Here is a 16,110-nt window from a genome sequence, read left to right as displayed (position 1 = left end):
GCGATATACACACACGCGCGCGCACACATATAGGCGTGCATATATACACAGAGCCTTTAGCGACAGACGCTGTAGTGTGCCTCTAGATCAGCGGGCACCAGTGTTGGTACCATACAAACGGTCATCACAAGTCGGGACTAAAGGAAAAAAGGGAGGGGTGCTAAAGAAAAACACTGAAGCGGCAAACACGACTTCGTGCCCTTCCAGCTCCAGGGGGCGGAGCGATGGCTCCTTCACCCGCGCCTTCCCCACCCGTCAGCGCCCCCGCCGCCGCCTATTGTAAACGCTTAGCCCCAATGCCACGGGTGGCCGTGACCCAGGGCCGGGCTCAGATCAGAATCGCCTCGATAATCAGTGGCCCGGGACTAGCCCGGCCTCGTCTATCTGATCAATTCATCATTTCTGAGCGCCGGGCCCCGTAAGACCGGCTCCGGGACCGCAGCGTCGCCGCCGCCAAAGGGGCCTCGCTGCACAGCGCCCCAGAGGAGGGGGCTTCGCAGGAGGGGAGCTTTTCATATCGGGTCGGCCCCGCGGGGCAAGGGTCACAACCCGATCAAATAAGATCAAGGTGTAGGCGGGGGAGAGTGGCTCAGGGACGGGCGCACACACTCGCCTTGCACGCCCCACGCGCACACTCACAGTCGCGCATCCACTCACACTCAGGCCATACGCGCCTTCCATTCAACACCAAAGCACCACACAAACCACCTCGCCCTAGGCCGCTCTCCCTCCGGAAAGAGAACGGAAGTCCGCATCCTCTTTTAAATCCCTCCGCCCCTCCCCCACCTCGGAGGATTCTGGGAGGAACCACTGAGCATAGGCCCTCGTGACGGTATGCGTTTTGCTGCCCTCGCGTGGCTCGGAGGGGAACCCAGGTCCGAGGGAAAGGCTGGACAAAACCCGGCAATCCTAAATCGTGCTTGTCTTTTGGTCTTTGTGCAGTAGCATATTTATATCCATATCTCTAGTTTTTCTTTGGTCTTTGACCCAAGTTCTGGATATAAGATGATTCAGTCTCAGATTTATAGGTGGCTACTTTCCCATGGAGAAGGCAAATCCCGGTCATTAACCAGTATCAGGTTCTGCAGGAGTTCCTCCCCCAAGAGAGAAGGAAAACATCATTCTACCAAAGGGAAGGGTGAGAATAGGTTACTTAAATCCAAGGGCTTGTTAGTCATGATAATTGTGAGATGAGTAAAAGTAGGAAGGCATATCCCTATCCTCATTCACAAGAGCCCTCTTGCTACCTGGAACTTGGTTCTGTGGCAGTCATATTGCTGAACCTTCATTAACTTGCATGTCTGTTAAAGCATGTCTAACTTTCCAATTCCAGAATAAGTAGTGAAAAAAAAAAAGTAGTGATTATATAATTAGTATTAGCTCCTTTCATATCAAGGAACACAATTTTAATGTCTCAGTTACCTTCTCTTTTTTCAGTGAAAAAGGTATGCATGAGGGTAAACCAGAAAAATATTAATTTATAATTTGTAACTGTACCAATCCCACCGTGCGCTTATAAACAAATAGGGGGAAAGTATCCATTTATGTGCCAGAATCCCATTGGCTCAAGGATTGCCTAGGTTCATAGCTGGTTAACCTGATAACCTCACTTGAATGAAGGAGTTTATGACTGGTAATGGCAGGTGATACTTGTATTTTAATAGTAGTGGTAGACAAAATGTTTTGAGGAGTGCTATTTACCTTATTTAATACACCTCAACACTTATTCATGTATATATGCTGATATATATGAATGCTGATGCATGTATGAGCTCCCTCAAAGGAGAAAACCACACGCTCATAAATTATGAACTATATCGTATATTTGGTGATCATCACACTAGGTTAACAGGAATGATGGTATTCACTATGATGTAAACTAAAAAGGTATATATACCATGGGCAGAACCCAGCAGAGTATTGAACAAAGTTCAATGAATTCATGTGACAAATAAAATGGACAAAAACAGTAGGGAAAGGAATTTTATTTTCAAGGATTTGTGCAGACAGTGGTGAATAAAAAATTGTATTTCAACTATAAAAGGCTGACTTCATTCCACCCTGGCATTCAGGGTTTATGGTGATGCCAGTTTGAATCTGAGGCAATATTGCTATCCCCATTCTCCTACCCCTAAGACTTCCTTAGGGGAATAACGTCCTACAATTTTCAGTCAAAAAATATATGACACACCAACCAAAGTAATGAATTAAACAGGTTTCTGCTTATCTGCTTACATAAACACAAGAAATGAAATAAGCTGTGTTATTTGTTTCTTGCTGCAAATTACCTTCATTCTGTACACTTTTTGGTACATTCTCATATGAAAACACCTCAAAATATAACAATTTAGGGCAAGATGACCCGCCCAGGAGGCTGTAAAAATTGGGTTTGAACTAGAACTGTGAAATGAGTTTAAAATGGAAGCAGCTCTATTCACCAAGCTTAGAGACATTAGCCCTGTTGGAAAACAAGTCATTAAAGCTACAGAATAACAAGTGCAAAACATGCTGAACCTGTATTTCCCGGGAGTGGCACTCCTGCTGGCCAACAGGTCCCAAACTCACACCTACAAGGTGTAATTCTTCCTTTCTGTTCCAATAGATTTCCTTTCCCTCGTGTGAAAGATCCTCAGGAGGGACACTGGAAACCATACTAATCAGTGAAATGTACCCTCTGGGCCAATTCCTGAAGAGAAAAAAGCACAACTCTGAGAGGATGAGATGTGTAGTGTTTACTTGGTGACCTGCTACACCTCTAGAAACCCTCAAAGCACTAAACTGCCTGTTTTGAAACCTAAACTTCCTAGCAGCTTTTCTTTGGGGATAAGACAAAAGACAATTTCCTGCCACACAGAGGTCAACTACAGCCAACTTGTCCACAATCACGTTTTACTGTATGGGTGATTCAATTGGCTCCTATGTCTATGCTTGCTTTTTACAATAATGTAATTTTAGACCAACTCTTTTTCATTTTTTTTAATGGAGAAGTCATCCCTTCAAATGTTGAGTCATCTAGAATGATTTGTGCAAGAGTTACCACACTCCATGGGAAAGCCCATCAATCACCCTTGCAAACATCTGTTTTCCTTTATTCTCAAAAACACCCTCATTTCAATCATGGATTCTGTGAACTATCCAAACATGCCTATGCATATCAGCAACTTCTCTCTCTCACTTGAATTTATCATGTTCTTGTAACACAGAATTTCCAAGGGATAGCTAAAAAGTACTGCAATATGAGGCAACCTAAGAGTTGCCCAAGAAAAACAAGTAATCAATTAAAAACTACCATTATAAGCCAGACTTAAACACAGAATAAGACTGTGGATAAGTCTTGGATAACGTGACATAACGTGGATAATCCAATAAGTCTTGGATAACGTGACAAAACGTCCATCTAACATCACAATAAATTCTTATACTAGATGACTTTACTAGTGTATGAATTATATACTAGATTTCTTTTACCCTCACTGCAAATATATTAAAAATTATTTCTTCAATACTTTCTCTTTCCCCTAGCGATGGCATTTAAAACTGAGTGACACTATTCAGCACTCAGTAATCTAAAATATATAAAAAGGCTTTAGGAAAATTGCAACACTAGATTCATTTTCCATCTACCATTTGATGGGGTGAAGTCTCCTTTGGGGGATACTGGTGAACAGAACATTTTTCCTTATCTAAGTTACTGCTTTCTGGTCTCATCACAGATAAATCTTACACAGGCCCAGATTTTCTTGGCAAACTCTTAAGCTGCCAGCACACAGCACAACTATATCATCTGTTCTCTTTTTGCAATGAGGACCATGCCTCTCTCTTACGTTCCCATATGAGTATATGAAAGATAAATTTCCAAAGTCAAAAATTTTCTTGGCATTGTTTAACTCCTCTTTCTCCCACCCACCCACCCACCCCGTTCCCATCAATTTGCCAAATGCAAATCAAACAGTGAAAAAGAAAAGTCAAGTCTTGAAAATTCTCTCTCCTTCCAAGAGGTGTGAACACAGCCTATGTCCTTCCCTAATGAGTCTCAGTTTGAAAAGCTCCTGATGAGGGACTGAAGAACAAAACAGGTGACAGGTTTTTATGCAGGAGGTATATGTAATCTTATCACCGTGGAGTGTAATTTATCTGGACATTATATGCTCTCTGCTGAGGACTGATTCACACACAGATCAAAGGAAGTTGGCTTCCTCGAGTCCCCTGAAGCATAAATAATGTTTGTAACCATGAGGAGTTTTCCCCACATATGGTAGGAGCAGATGCTGTGGTGTCATCTTGGGGACTTTGATGATTTTAGCTGAGCTTTCTCACGTTGGGCCCAGGCCCCGGACAGGTTCTTCACCCTCATCCTCTTGGTTGGCAGCTGATGAGATGGATGCATTGGAATTCATTTTACAAACAGGACGTAAAAGGCCATTACAACACAGGCGATTGCCACAGCAGCATGCAGCCTGGTTCCAATCACAGCGGCTAGCAGACAAAAGCAAAAAGAGAAAAGAAATCAAACCCGCCTTTCATGTAAGTCCTCAATTTCAAGGTGATGCTCTGAAATCTCTAGTTACACAAAGAGATCTATCAAGGTTTTCAAGAGCCCACCCAGGAATGCATTTAAATACTATCCTTAAGCTATAGGTTCTAGGTGGATATACTGTTTGTTTATATTTTGCTCTATTTTGAAAAAGAGATTTAGATAGGTAGGATTTATCTATAATAAAAAATAAAAAAGCCTCTGAGTTAATGAAATCAAAACTTAAAAGAGACTCCAATATATTCTTCCCAGAAATTCAGAAAAACTTTTCACTGGGAAAATATTCCAACAATTCCAGTCCAGTCTAAAATTCTTTATCTATTTTTACTCCGTGGGGAATATTAAAATTACCTTGATGCTAAAATAAACAATTATGTAAATGTGGAACCAAATACAATGCCAGCCTATCCCCACCCCCACTTTGTAGCACCTCACTGTCCAGACATGGCAATCTCCATTCACTGTCTAGCTACGATCTTACCTTTGTAAAACACACCCCAAACTCCCTTCTTCTCTGATAGCAGCCAGGTTTTGAGACGAGGTACTTTCTTGAAGTAAGCACAGGTGCAAACAAAGAGCAAACCAAACACCAGGATCCCATCCAAGGAGTACACTGTTACAGAAACAAAACCACAACAACAAAACCTTTGATGCTAATCTAGTTTGGGACAGGTGATAGGTGATCCCACTTGAGAACTCAAGAACAGAATGTGATATAATATCAAGACGATAAACACAACTGACAATGCCAACCCTTGATAAGAGGGAGCCCAAATCCTGGGACTAACAAGGTTACTTTATAGTTCCTCAAACTGCTTGTAGACAACCCCCGTACAAATATTTCACTGCACCCTCTCCTCCCCTTTCAAGAACTACGAGTTCTGAGAAAAGGGTATCAGTTTTACGTGGAATCAACCTCCTAGGAATGGCCAGTAGTGGTAACAGGTTGAGAGAGGCATAAGAATCCTTGGAGCCTGAGCTAACAAAAGTACACATGTTCTTATGATCAATCACTCATGTGATAAAGGAGAGCCAGATGTTTAGCCAAGTCTCCCCAATCTGCATTTGTTGGTGAAGAATATGTTAAAGCAAAAAGTAAAGCTTAATGGAAATAGCAAGAGTTAGAATTCAGGGGTGCCTGGATGGCTGTCGGTTAAGCGTCCGATGTCAGCTCAGGTCTTGATCTCACAGTTTGTGGGATCAAGCCCCGTGTCAGGCTCTGTGCTAAGCCCCGCGTTGGGCTCTGTGCTGACAGCTCAGAGCCTGGAGTTGGCTTCGGATTCTGGGTCTCCCTCTCTCTGCTCCTTCCCTGCTTGTGCTCTGTCTTTCAAAAATAAACATTAAAAAAAATTTTTTTTTTTAGATTTCATAAAACTACAATTATCCTATGCTCATTTCACACCTCAGGCATAGTACTCTACTTACAAACCAAATTGCTGGTAGAATAACAACAGACTCTTGTAAAAAAAAAAAAAAAGTATCTGAGGTTTCAACATAGCGAAACAATTGTGGGAATAAAGCTTTCAACAATTAGTTCTATTTATTACATATATAAAACAAGCTATTTCTTGTACATGTAAGCACAATGAGGCACCTAAAAAAAATAATCAGATAACAAAAGGAGGGAAGGTTAAAAATTACTCAGTAATTATTCTGTATCAAACTGCTATTCTATTTCCTGGTCCAGATGATGTCTTCCTCCAGGTGATGTAACTTCTGGTACTGTGCTTAGTAACCTCATACCTATGACTTACCCAGGAAGCTCCAAAAGGATATTTTACACAGTATCTGCCAGTTCTAGACCACTCTACCTCCCTCCAGTAAAACTACCTCACAGCCAGGTGTCGTACGAGAAAGGGTCCAATAAGTCAACACATACACTAAGTTTTTATGAAGACTGATACCTTAGTGTGTTCTTTTACTCTCACAAGTTCTTGCAGACAATGCCAAAATTCACAAGGAGGTGAAATTTGAGTCACCACTGCCAGGCTTACAGAAAATGTACTTTTGAGAAATACTTTCCTGTACCCCTCAAATCATACCAAGAGGCCTTCTCTTCTTTCCTGTAAAGTTGACTCTAAAGACCATAAAATCCCTGCTTCCTGCCCTTCCCTGGAATTCCGGAAATCATCTCTATCAAGTGTATGAAGACGTTTGGAAAACTAGTTTGGATAAACAGGGCTGCAATTGCCACATCGTTTAGAAGAGGCAGTGTCTAAATCCAACCCTTGCAACACTAGCCAGGGTCTCCAGATGGGATCACCTAGGCAGGACTTTAGACATAACTTTCTCGAGAACTTTTTTTTTTTTTCCAATGGTCTATATTTGCATCCAAAAAATGTGAGACTTGACATCCTCTGTGATTTCTTGGTCCTCCCAACAAGCCTACGTAGGGGGCTGGGAGGAGGATCCTCTCTTTTTCCTGGTGCTAAAGCAATAGTTCAACCGGGACTGGCCTGCCCAAGAGTCTTGCAATGGCCAAAACGAACTTCTAGGAAGGAGAAAGAGAAAGTACGGGGTAGAGACCGAGGACCCGGGGTGTGGGCACATGAGACATATGCATTTCTAGATGCGCACGGGACGGGGGAACCTGCGGAAAGACTTGGGGGATGAGCGACAGGGGCAGCAAAAGGCCATGGTGGGGCTGGGCTGGGAGGGGGCGGGGAGAATGGCCACGTCAGTCCGGGTCCCGCCCGCCACGTTTCCCCTCGTCCTTTACTCCCATTCTCCACTCTGGGCACTGGCTCTCACCGTTCGTCATGGCGGCTGGGCCCGGGCCTGGTTAGGGGGTCCGGGATCGGCTGAAGGTGGTAGCCGCGAAGACTGGGGAACCCAGCTCCGTGTTGACACTTCCCGATCGGGGCCGCGGCGACGGGTACGAGGCGTAGTACGCAGGCGCAAGGGCAGACAGGCGAGCGCCGAACGCAATCAGGAGTGGCTAGCTGATTCCCAAGCTACGGGACTTGTGTGGGTAGTGGCACTTGCTTGCCAACGCGAGCGTAAGAGTGCCATCCGGGAGGCTTCTTAAGTGGCCATGGTAACCAACTTTCCTTGGTGTCCTGGCAGCAGTAGTGCTGGGGGCGTAACCTGACCTTTCGCGTCAGTGTAGTTGGAAAGGTAAAGCTTGCAGCTTTGCACTTTATTTTGCGCTGTGGCAGCTGGTGTGTGTGCGTGTGTGTGTGTGTGTGCGCGCGCGCGCGCCAGCAGCAGCCTTCCTGTGATGGGGAGGTCTCGGTCCCGCGCTTCCAGTTAAGAGAACCCTGACAGCGGAGGTCATGAGGCGGTCCCTGCGGTCTCCAGGAAGGACTTCTTTTGCTTCGCGGCTCCTTTCTTCTTTTCTTTCTTTCGTTTTTTCCTTTCTTTCTTCCTTCTTTTTTGCTACCGGGTATACCAGAATCTTCCCCCCCCTCCATTTTTTATTGAGAAATAATTGACCTAATCACTTCTTTCTTACTTCTTATGGAAATCAGAATAATTAGGTTCCGTCTGAACTTTCGGAGTGAAATAAGAAACATTATAACAGAAACAAGTCACCTATTTCAGATCCTAAAGCTCCAGTCTGTCGGGAAACATTCAGGTAATTGCCTGTTTGTTTCTGTGGATATTTCTTTAAACTTTCAGTAGAGTCTCGATGATCTCCTGTGTTTAGTTAAATGCTAGGGTCAACTTGGCCACTTTAACCAAGAATTGGCGATATCTGGACAGCGCTTCTCACAAAACTTTCACACGCTGAGGAAAGATACCAGTTTAATGATGAAGGAGAGTGGAGGAGACAAAGCCACAGATTCCATTCTGTAAATCAAAATCTTTAATTGTGCACAACCCGACCTGCTGTATTAAAATAAGGGCGAAATTGCGACTCCGCCTTCCCAGGCTGAAATTACTAGTTAGGTTACCAGTCTGTAGTGGTTGACAAAGGTCCTAAAGGAACTCTGTGCCTCTCTTGCTGCAGTGCCATCTGCTGACTGCAGACGGCTTGGTTACAGGGAAAAAAAACCTACCAGAATGCCTCCTTCTAAGAGCTGGAGTGGAGAGGCAAGCCAAAAAAAAAGTCTAATGGAAGACAGACTCCTTGCAAAAATATGCATCAGTGCACGGAAAAAAAAAAAAAAAAAAAAAAAAAAAGGAAAATATAGGGGACAAAATCTAAGACAAGGCCAGATATATTTATGTACATACACACACAGACAAATCCCCCTGCCCAGATGAACTGCTCAGTACCACTCAAAAACAACTGAGTTTCCCCTAATTGTCTTGGCGTTTGAACCTTTCATCAATTGTTATCTAAAACAACATCAGTACTAATATCACTAGCAACTGACTGTTAATTCCCTGCACCATGGCTGGATAGAACTCAAACCAAGTCCTAAATAAATTCATGTTCACCAATTTAGATTGAATCGTGTAGCTCATCTTCAGCTAAAGAAAGCCTCCTGTTTTTTGGATCCTATTGAACTGTGCTAGCCTCACTGACCTGCACCTAATTGTTCTCTTTACTTTGGTTCTTCTTCTACCTAAATATAGATGTTCCTAAGAAACCTGCACCCTCTTTTTCTCATTATTAACTCTCACTTGGCGACCTATTCTTTCTGTTCATGGTTTCAACTGCTACCTCTTTGAAAAGTTCTTTTAAAATTTTTTTTTAATGTTTGTTTATTATTTATGAGAAAAAGACAGAGTGCGACCAGGGGAGGGGCAGAGAGAGAAAGAGAACAGAGAATCTGAAGCAGGCTCCAGGCTCTGAGCTGTCAGCACAGAGCCCGATGTGGGGCTTGAACTGACAAACTGTGAGGCCATGACCTGAGCCAAAGCCGGATGCTTAACCAACTGAGCCACCCAGGCACCCCAAAAAGTTCTTTTTTAAAATATATTTTTAAATATATTTTTTTGACACCTGGGGCTCAAACTCACAAACCATGAGATCATGACCTGAGCCGAAGTCAGACACTAAATCGACTGAGCCACTTAGGCACCCCGTCTTTGTAGAGTTCTTAAATCGATGTCCTATCCAAGCTCCAATCCTACATTTCTAATAGATGTTCTTCTGATAATCTGAAATGTTTAAAGCCAAACGCAATTCCTTCTCACCAATTTCCCAGTTTCTAGGGTTAATATGCCTTTTCCCCTAATCACTAAAGTTTAAATTTGTAAATTATCTTTGAGTCAATTAACTTTTTTCAGAATGTCATTCAGATTGTTCCCTTTTCAATCCTGCAGTCATCATGTTAGTGATTTTACTGTTTCAGTCTTAAGCATCAATTCTATCCTCCAGAAGTGAAAATGTACATTTGTATGACATTTTGACATTTCAAAAGCCAAACACACCTTGTTTTATGATCTTATTTAATCCTCACAAGTGCCTTATTACCCAATTTTAGAGATAAAGTGAGCTTTAGCCTAAGACTACCCAGTATCACACTCAAACAATAATACTGGTCTTCTGAACTGAGGACTGGAAAATTTTGCTCCAAATCACAACTGTTGTTTCTTGCAACAGCAACCACCGCCTGGTAAATATTGTTGAACTCCTTAGCTGTTATCATGGCCTTCTTGCAGCATTTTCCACTGTTCTGTGAACACTTTAAGCTTCAACTGTGAAAAAACTTTTCTGTGTTCTTCAAATGTGCTCTTTGCTTTCACAGTTTTTGCTCATGCCATTTACTCTTTTTTTAAATATATTTTTTTTAATGTTTATTTATTTTGAGAGAGAGAGAGAGAGAGAGAGAAGCAGAGAGACAGAGTGCAACCAGGGGAAGGGCAGAGAGAGAGGGAGACACAGAATCCAAAGCAGGCTCCAGGCTCTGAGTTGTCAGCACAGAGCCCTACATGGGGCTTGAATTCGTGAACTGTGACATCATGACCTGAGCCAAAGACAGATGCTCAACTGACTGAGCCACCCAGGGGCCCCTCATGCCATTTACTCTTTTGGTGATAACTTTATCTCCTCATTTTGTACTAGATGGAAACCACTCCAATTTTTTGTCATTCTCTGAAAGACGTCTTTTTTCCCCCATCACTCACAGAATTTAGGAATAAAGTTTGAGGACAAAAGAATCACAGTTGAAGGGCAGAGAAGAGTAATTGAGTAGTTGGCTAATTACTATTTCAAAGGACAGTGATAGACCACAATGTCTTACTCTGATTAAGTAGTTATTTTTTACACTGCTCAGAATTTACACATTTCTGTTTCTTCTTTTTCCATGTGTCTTTCTTCTTCTTCCTACTCTTTCTTCCCACTTTTACATTTATGTCCTTTCTTCTCTCTCTACCACATTTTTTCCTTTCCAGGTTTTATAAAGCATTTTATGTATTTTTATTGAATAAAATTAATCTCACCAGATTTTTGTTTAAAAATCTGCTATATTAGGAATTTTATATTTAAAAATATTATATTCTGTTTTCTCTCTTTAAAATTGGGTTGTATTGGTTGCTCCTTTCTAGGGTTGTTGAAGTATTAAATGAATTACTATTTATAACAATAGCTAGCATGAAGTAGGTGCTCCATAAATGCTAGTTATTACTGTTGTTGTTGTTGTTGTTGTTGTTGTTGTTATTGTTGTTCATTTGTTTAAAATGTGTGTACTATGTGTGTACATAGTGTGTACAAAGTGCTGAGCACTTTGCTAGATTTTGCAGGAATAGAGGCAAAAAGGAGTCTCTGCTCTCAGGGAACAAACTGTATTGGGGATGATAGATGAATAAACATATTTAATAAACCACAGGCATTTTGTATGTAAAGACATTATCTTTCATCTTCACAACTGTTTTGCAGGTTATTTTTATTTTTTATTTTTTTTATTTAAAGAGAGAGAATACGAAGTGGGGAGAGGGGCAGAGAGAGAGAGAGAGAGAGAGGGGAGAGAGGGAGAGAGAGAGAATCTTAAACAGGCTCCACACTCAGCATGGAGCCTTATGTGGGGCTCGATCCCATGACCCTGGGATCATAACCTGACCTGAAATCACCAGTTAGACACTCAAACGACTGAGCTACCCAGGAGCTCCTGCAGAATATTTTTAAAATGAGAAACCTGAGACTTAAAGAAGGCACATGGGTGACATCACATGTCCAGTTAGGATCCAGACCCAAGTCTATCTGACTTCAAAGCCCCCTTCCCCTTGTCTTCACACTCCCTCAAATTAGGATAGTTTCCACTGATGCTAATCTTTGATGGTTTTGTTCCAAGCATTAGTGTTTCTGTCACTGTGGAAAGCATCATAGCCTCACATCAGGTCAAATCCGGGCCATTGGCTCTTGCAGCCAAACTGCAAGGAATAAATAGAACCCCACTGACTAGGGACTCAGTTCAGACAGTCCTTCCTCAGTTCATTTCAGCCTCCATGAGAAGACAGGCAGTTGTTGCCAAACACCTGCCAGTCAAGAACAGTGGCCTGTTTGTTAGGGTTGTTGTGGTCACTGTGGTGAACACTAATCAGTATTGGGACCATGACTATGGCATTCTGGTCTAACCAAAGAGTAAGTTCATTCCCAAAGGCACAGCTTGCCACAATAGCTTCATTTGAATTACAACATATTTGAAAAGGGATGTCAAACAGGCATTAATTTATGCTACAAATATTTGTTCCAGGACTTCTAAGCCTAAGGAATGTGCTAGCCGTTGGGAGCTCAAAGATGAATGATAAACACTCTGTTTTTAATAAGATTTTCTAGACAAGATAAGCTGTGTGTACAAATAACCAGAAAATACAGTAGAAAGTGAGAAGGAAAATGAAAATTAAGTGCTGTGGGAGTGTAAAAGAGAAAGTGCTTTCAGCTGGAGAGCCCAGGGAAGGCTTAGTGGAGAAGCGGATGTTTTAGCTGGGCTGGAAAGGCATGTAGCATTTCAATAAAAAAAGAGGTATTCTAGTGGGAAAGGAGAACAGTGATCAAAGGCCTGGAGAAAGGAAAGCACAGGACAAGTTTGCGGGCACAGCGTATTCTTCCCTTTCTCCTTCACTGACTAACTCCATTCATCCCTCAGGTCTCAGCTCAAACCTCACTTGCTCAAGGAAGGCATCTCTGACCTTCTTGGGCTGCCTTCCCCCATCATAAACTATCAGAGCATACAATATCTATTTAGTTCATGTCCCTCTGCTACACTGTAAGGTTTGTGGGCCTGGGACTGTGAATTTTCATTGTTTTTCATTTTATCCACAGTCCCATACAAGCGCTGCACATTTTATAGGTGCTTGTTAAATATTTGTTGCGTGAATAATTGAATGTGGTTTTGTGGAACTAGAATGTAGAGTTCATGAAGGAGAATAGAAGATACTGCTGAAAAGATAGGTTCTTGAACAAAAACAGCTGACACTCACAGAATGTTTACTACCTGCCAGGTACAACTCAAAGCGTCTTATGGGTGTTAACGTATCCAAGCCTCATAATAACCTTATAAGGTTAGTAACTGCTAAAAGCTCCATCTCACAGATAAAGAAGGGATGTATTGAGAGGTCAAGTAAGTTGTCTCAAAAGTGACATAGCTGGTAAGTAATACATCTAGGATTTTAAAACCAATTTATCTGACCCCAGAGCCTGCTAGCTGAACAGGGAGTATAGGTGTTCTTTAGTAAACAAACATGTGGTTAAGATTGCACAAGATTATTGTGGAAGTTCTGAAAGCCACTTAAAAAAAAATGACACTACTTCCCTAAAGCCCCTAACAGTGAGTAGCAGAGGTCTGTACCCTGGGGTGTAGGGGTGAGAGTGGGGGCGTGGTGAGTGTGGGACTGCACTGCTTCTGGATTTGGGGTCTAGTTGGTACTCCCTGCCTGCCCTCTCCCATCCCATCACTACTACATGCCTCAAGCACACCACCCAGCCTCTGCTTTCCTCATTTCTGATAGCCCCTCCTATCGCCTTTCTGTCCAAATTTTTCTCCCACAACTCAGCTCTACTGCTTCTTTCTGTCAGCTACTGCTGTCGGCCTCTCTATGGACTCCATTCTTTTGTGAACAGATCTCTTTTGTCACTAACCTTTTCTTTAGAAGCTCATTCCATTTCTTTGCCATAATGAAAACCTGGATTTCCTAGCAGTTAAGTGTCTGGTGCAAGTTCACGGCCTTACTCATTCGGTAGTCATTTATTGAAAGTCCACCTTCCTTCACCCTACTGCCCTCTAAGGCTATTTTCCTCTCCTTGCTTTTCTACCCTTCACTGTCCAACTATACACTCATTCCTTAACCACTTATAATCTGGCGTCTGGCTTCACTATTGCCCTCAAACTATTTTGTCCAGATTATTCCACCACCTCCTAATTGTAAAATCCAAGGCGTCGTTTTAAATCTCTTAAACCCTTACTAATTTGGATGTAAATTTTAAAAAATAAAAAATAAAATTAAAAAAATATAAATCTCTTAAACCCTTAATCTCTGTGGCACAGAGCACTCCTGACCACTTGCTTCTTTTTGAATTTTTTTTCTTTTGGCTTTCAAAAGATATTCTTCTTTTCATCATTCTTCTTTTATCTTTTCCTGCTATTAAAGATGATTAAAGAGATTTAGTAAAAGGCCTTGGATTTGAACACTTAATGAAGCAGTCTCCTTTCAAAGAACTGCAAAATGGGGTGGAAGGAAGAATGCTTTTTATAGGATAAAGAATAAAGAACAAGAAAGAAAAATTAAAATATCTTATTGGCTGGCTGATAGTCAACCTTGGTTGGAGTAAGAAGGCCCAGAGTTTGCTTGGCATTTGGGGATTGGCTGAGGAATATGCTGCATTTCTGGTAAAATAGAGCATTTAAGTTTCCGTTTGCTGACATGGCACCAGGGACGGGAATGGCTCCATCGTGGGCCTAGAGATTTATTTCAACACTACCTCCTGAACCATTCCTTCTGTCTTTCTGTTTCCTGATGTACTGTTTCTAAGGATCTGCTCTTTGGCTCCCTTCTTTCTTAGACTTTGTTCCTGTGCAGTCTTTTTTTAAATTTTTTTTCCTATATTTATTTATTTCTGAGACAGAGAGCATGAGCAGGGGAGGGACAGAGAGAGAGGGAGACACAGAATCAGAAGCAGGCTCCAGGCTCTGAGCTGTCAGCACAGAGCCCGACGCGGAGCTCGAACTCACAGACCATGAGATCATGACCTGAGCCGAAGTTGGTCGCTCAACTGACTGAGCCACCCAGGGCGCCCCTCCTGTGCAGTCTTTAAACTATCACCTTTGTGTTGATGTCTCCAGTGCCATTTTCTTTGGTTCTAATTTCTCTGTGGATTTCCAGGCCTGTCTATAGGACATCTCTAGACTCTTAGACCGAGTTCATTTTATTCTCCCCACCCCACCCCCAGTTGCTTTCCCATTTTACTTTCCAACTTATATTAATAACACATTCCATCTATCTGTATGTAAACTTCTCCACAGCTCTTAGATTCATTCAGACACAAAGTCCTGCAAATTCTACCTTTGAAAGTTCCTTCTTTGTAATTCAGGTTTTAATCATCTCTTATCCTAGGTCTCCCTGCTAAAGTGATCTTTTTAAAAAAGATAAGGTCATATGCCTCTTCTGCCTAAAGACCTCCCAGGAACTCTGCAGTGTGAAGTTTAGTCTCTGAAGAGAACATTCCAGGCCTTTCACACTCTAACTCCAGCTTCATTCCAGCCTCATTTCCTGCATCCCCACCTAACAAACTTGACTCTGGTAATCCACCCAAAACATCTTATGGAAGCACACCAGGACTTTTCACTTTCTGTGCTTTATTTCTGATCTGCTCATAACTGCACGTTCTTCCCTAGATATTCTGGATCTCAGGTTTTGAAGGCTGAATTATTGATGCTCTGCAGTTGATGACATAGTATTGAAATTGGCCCTTCCAAAGTCCTTCACTTGCTGTTTATCTGTGCATTGCCCCACAACCTTTCAATGTATTTAATGTCTATGCTTTTTCATTTGTTCCTATTTTTTGTGTGTATGTATATTTAATTTACATAAATGGTATTGTTATAGATCTCATTGTGTTTCTTTTTAAACTTAGCGCTGTGTTTCTAAGCTCTGTCCATGTTGTTAGTCTGTTGCTTCTGATTGCTGCATAGTACCTCTTGGTCTGCATCTGGAATATTTTATCTGTCTGCTGACACTATGAATGTTTTATACTCGAACCCAGAGTTTCATCACTACCTAACACAGAAGTTCTCAACCCTATCAGACTCAATAATCTTTCTTAAATAACAAAAGTATTATAATGTCTCCTTTATTATTCTGCAATGACATTCACAGATAATATAACCTACTGTGGTGGGCAGCCTCTCAGAAAGCCCCCAGTGATGTCTGCCTTATAATATACTCATCCTTATGTAATCCCCTCTCTTTGTGTATGGGCTGCAATTATTGATTTCTAGTAAACAGAATAGGACAGAAGTGATGGGATGTCACTTCCAAGGTTAGGTTACAAAACAGCAACAACAACAACAACAACAACAACAACAACAACAACTGTGGCTTCTGTGTCTTGGATGTTCCTGGTTCTCTCCCTCATCTGTGCTAATTGAAGCCAGCTGCCATGTTGTAAGCTGCTGTGTGGAGAGGACCATGTGGCAAGAAACTGAGGGAGGCCTCTGGCAATAGCCAATGACGAACTAGGCCCTTAG

General features: G+C 42.1%; 1 protein-coding gene and 1 non-coding gene across 2 annotated transcripts; both read right to left on the bottom strand.

Moving 5' to 3' along the window:
* Positions 1-328: 328 nt before the first annotated feature.
* On the bottom strand, positions 329-739 carry LOC122241782. The gene has a single exon (XR_006222004.1).
* A 3,181-nt stretch (positions 740-3,920) lies between these two features.
* Positions 3,921-7,432, bottom strand: TMEM167B (transmembrane protein 167B). The gene is made up of 3 exons (XM_042998115.1): positions 7,286-7,432; positions 5,016-5,147; positions 3,921-4,476 (listed from the first exon to the last, which is right to left on the bottom strand). Exons 1-3 carry the CDS (start codon positions 7,293-7,295, stop codon positions 4,394-4,396), a joined length of 225 nt encoding a protein of 74 aa, XP_042854049.1. The 5' UTR covers positions 7,296-7,432; the 3' UTR covers positions 3,921-4,393.
* Positions 7,433-16,110: the final 8,678 nt, after the last annotated feature.

This window comes from Panthera tigris, chromosome C1, assembly GCF_018350195.1.
Source record: "Panthera tigris isolate Pti1 chromosome C1, P.tigris_Pti1_mat1.1, whole genome shotgun sequence".
Taxonomy (NCBI): domain Eukaryota; kingdom Metazoa; phylum Chordata; class Mammalia; order Carnivora; family Felidae; genus Panthera; species Panthera tigris.
Note: the sequence above shows the minus strand (reverse complement) of the source record. Positions and strands in the feature narration are given on the sequence as shown.

Bases quoted from the DNA above. Each gene is read 5' to 3' on its own strand.
- TMEM167B (XM_042998115.1), bottom strand. The intron at 4,477-5,015 runs GTAAGATCGTAG...TTTGTCTGCTAG, and splicing joins TTGGGGTGTGTTTTACAAAG to CCGCTGTGATTGGAACCAGG.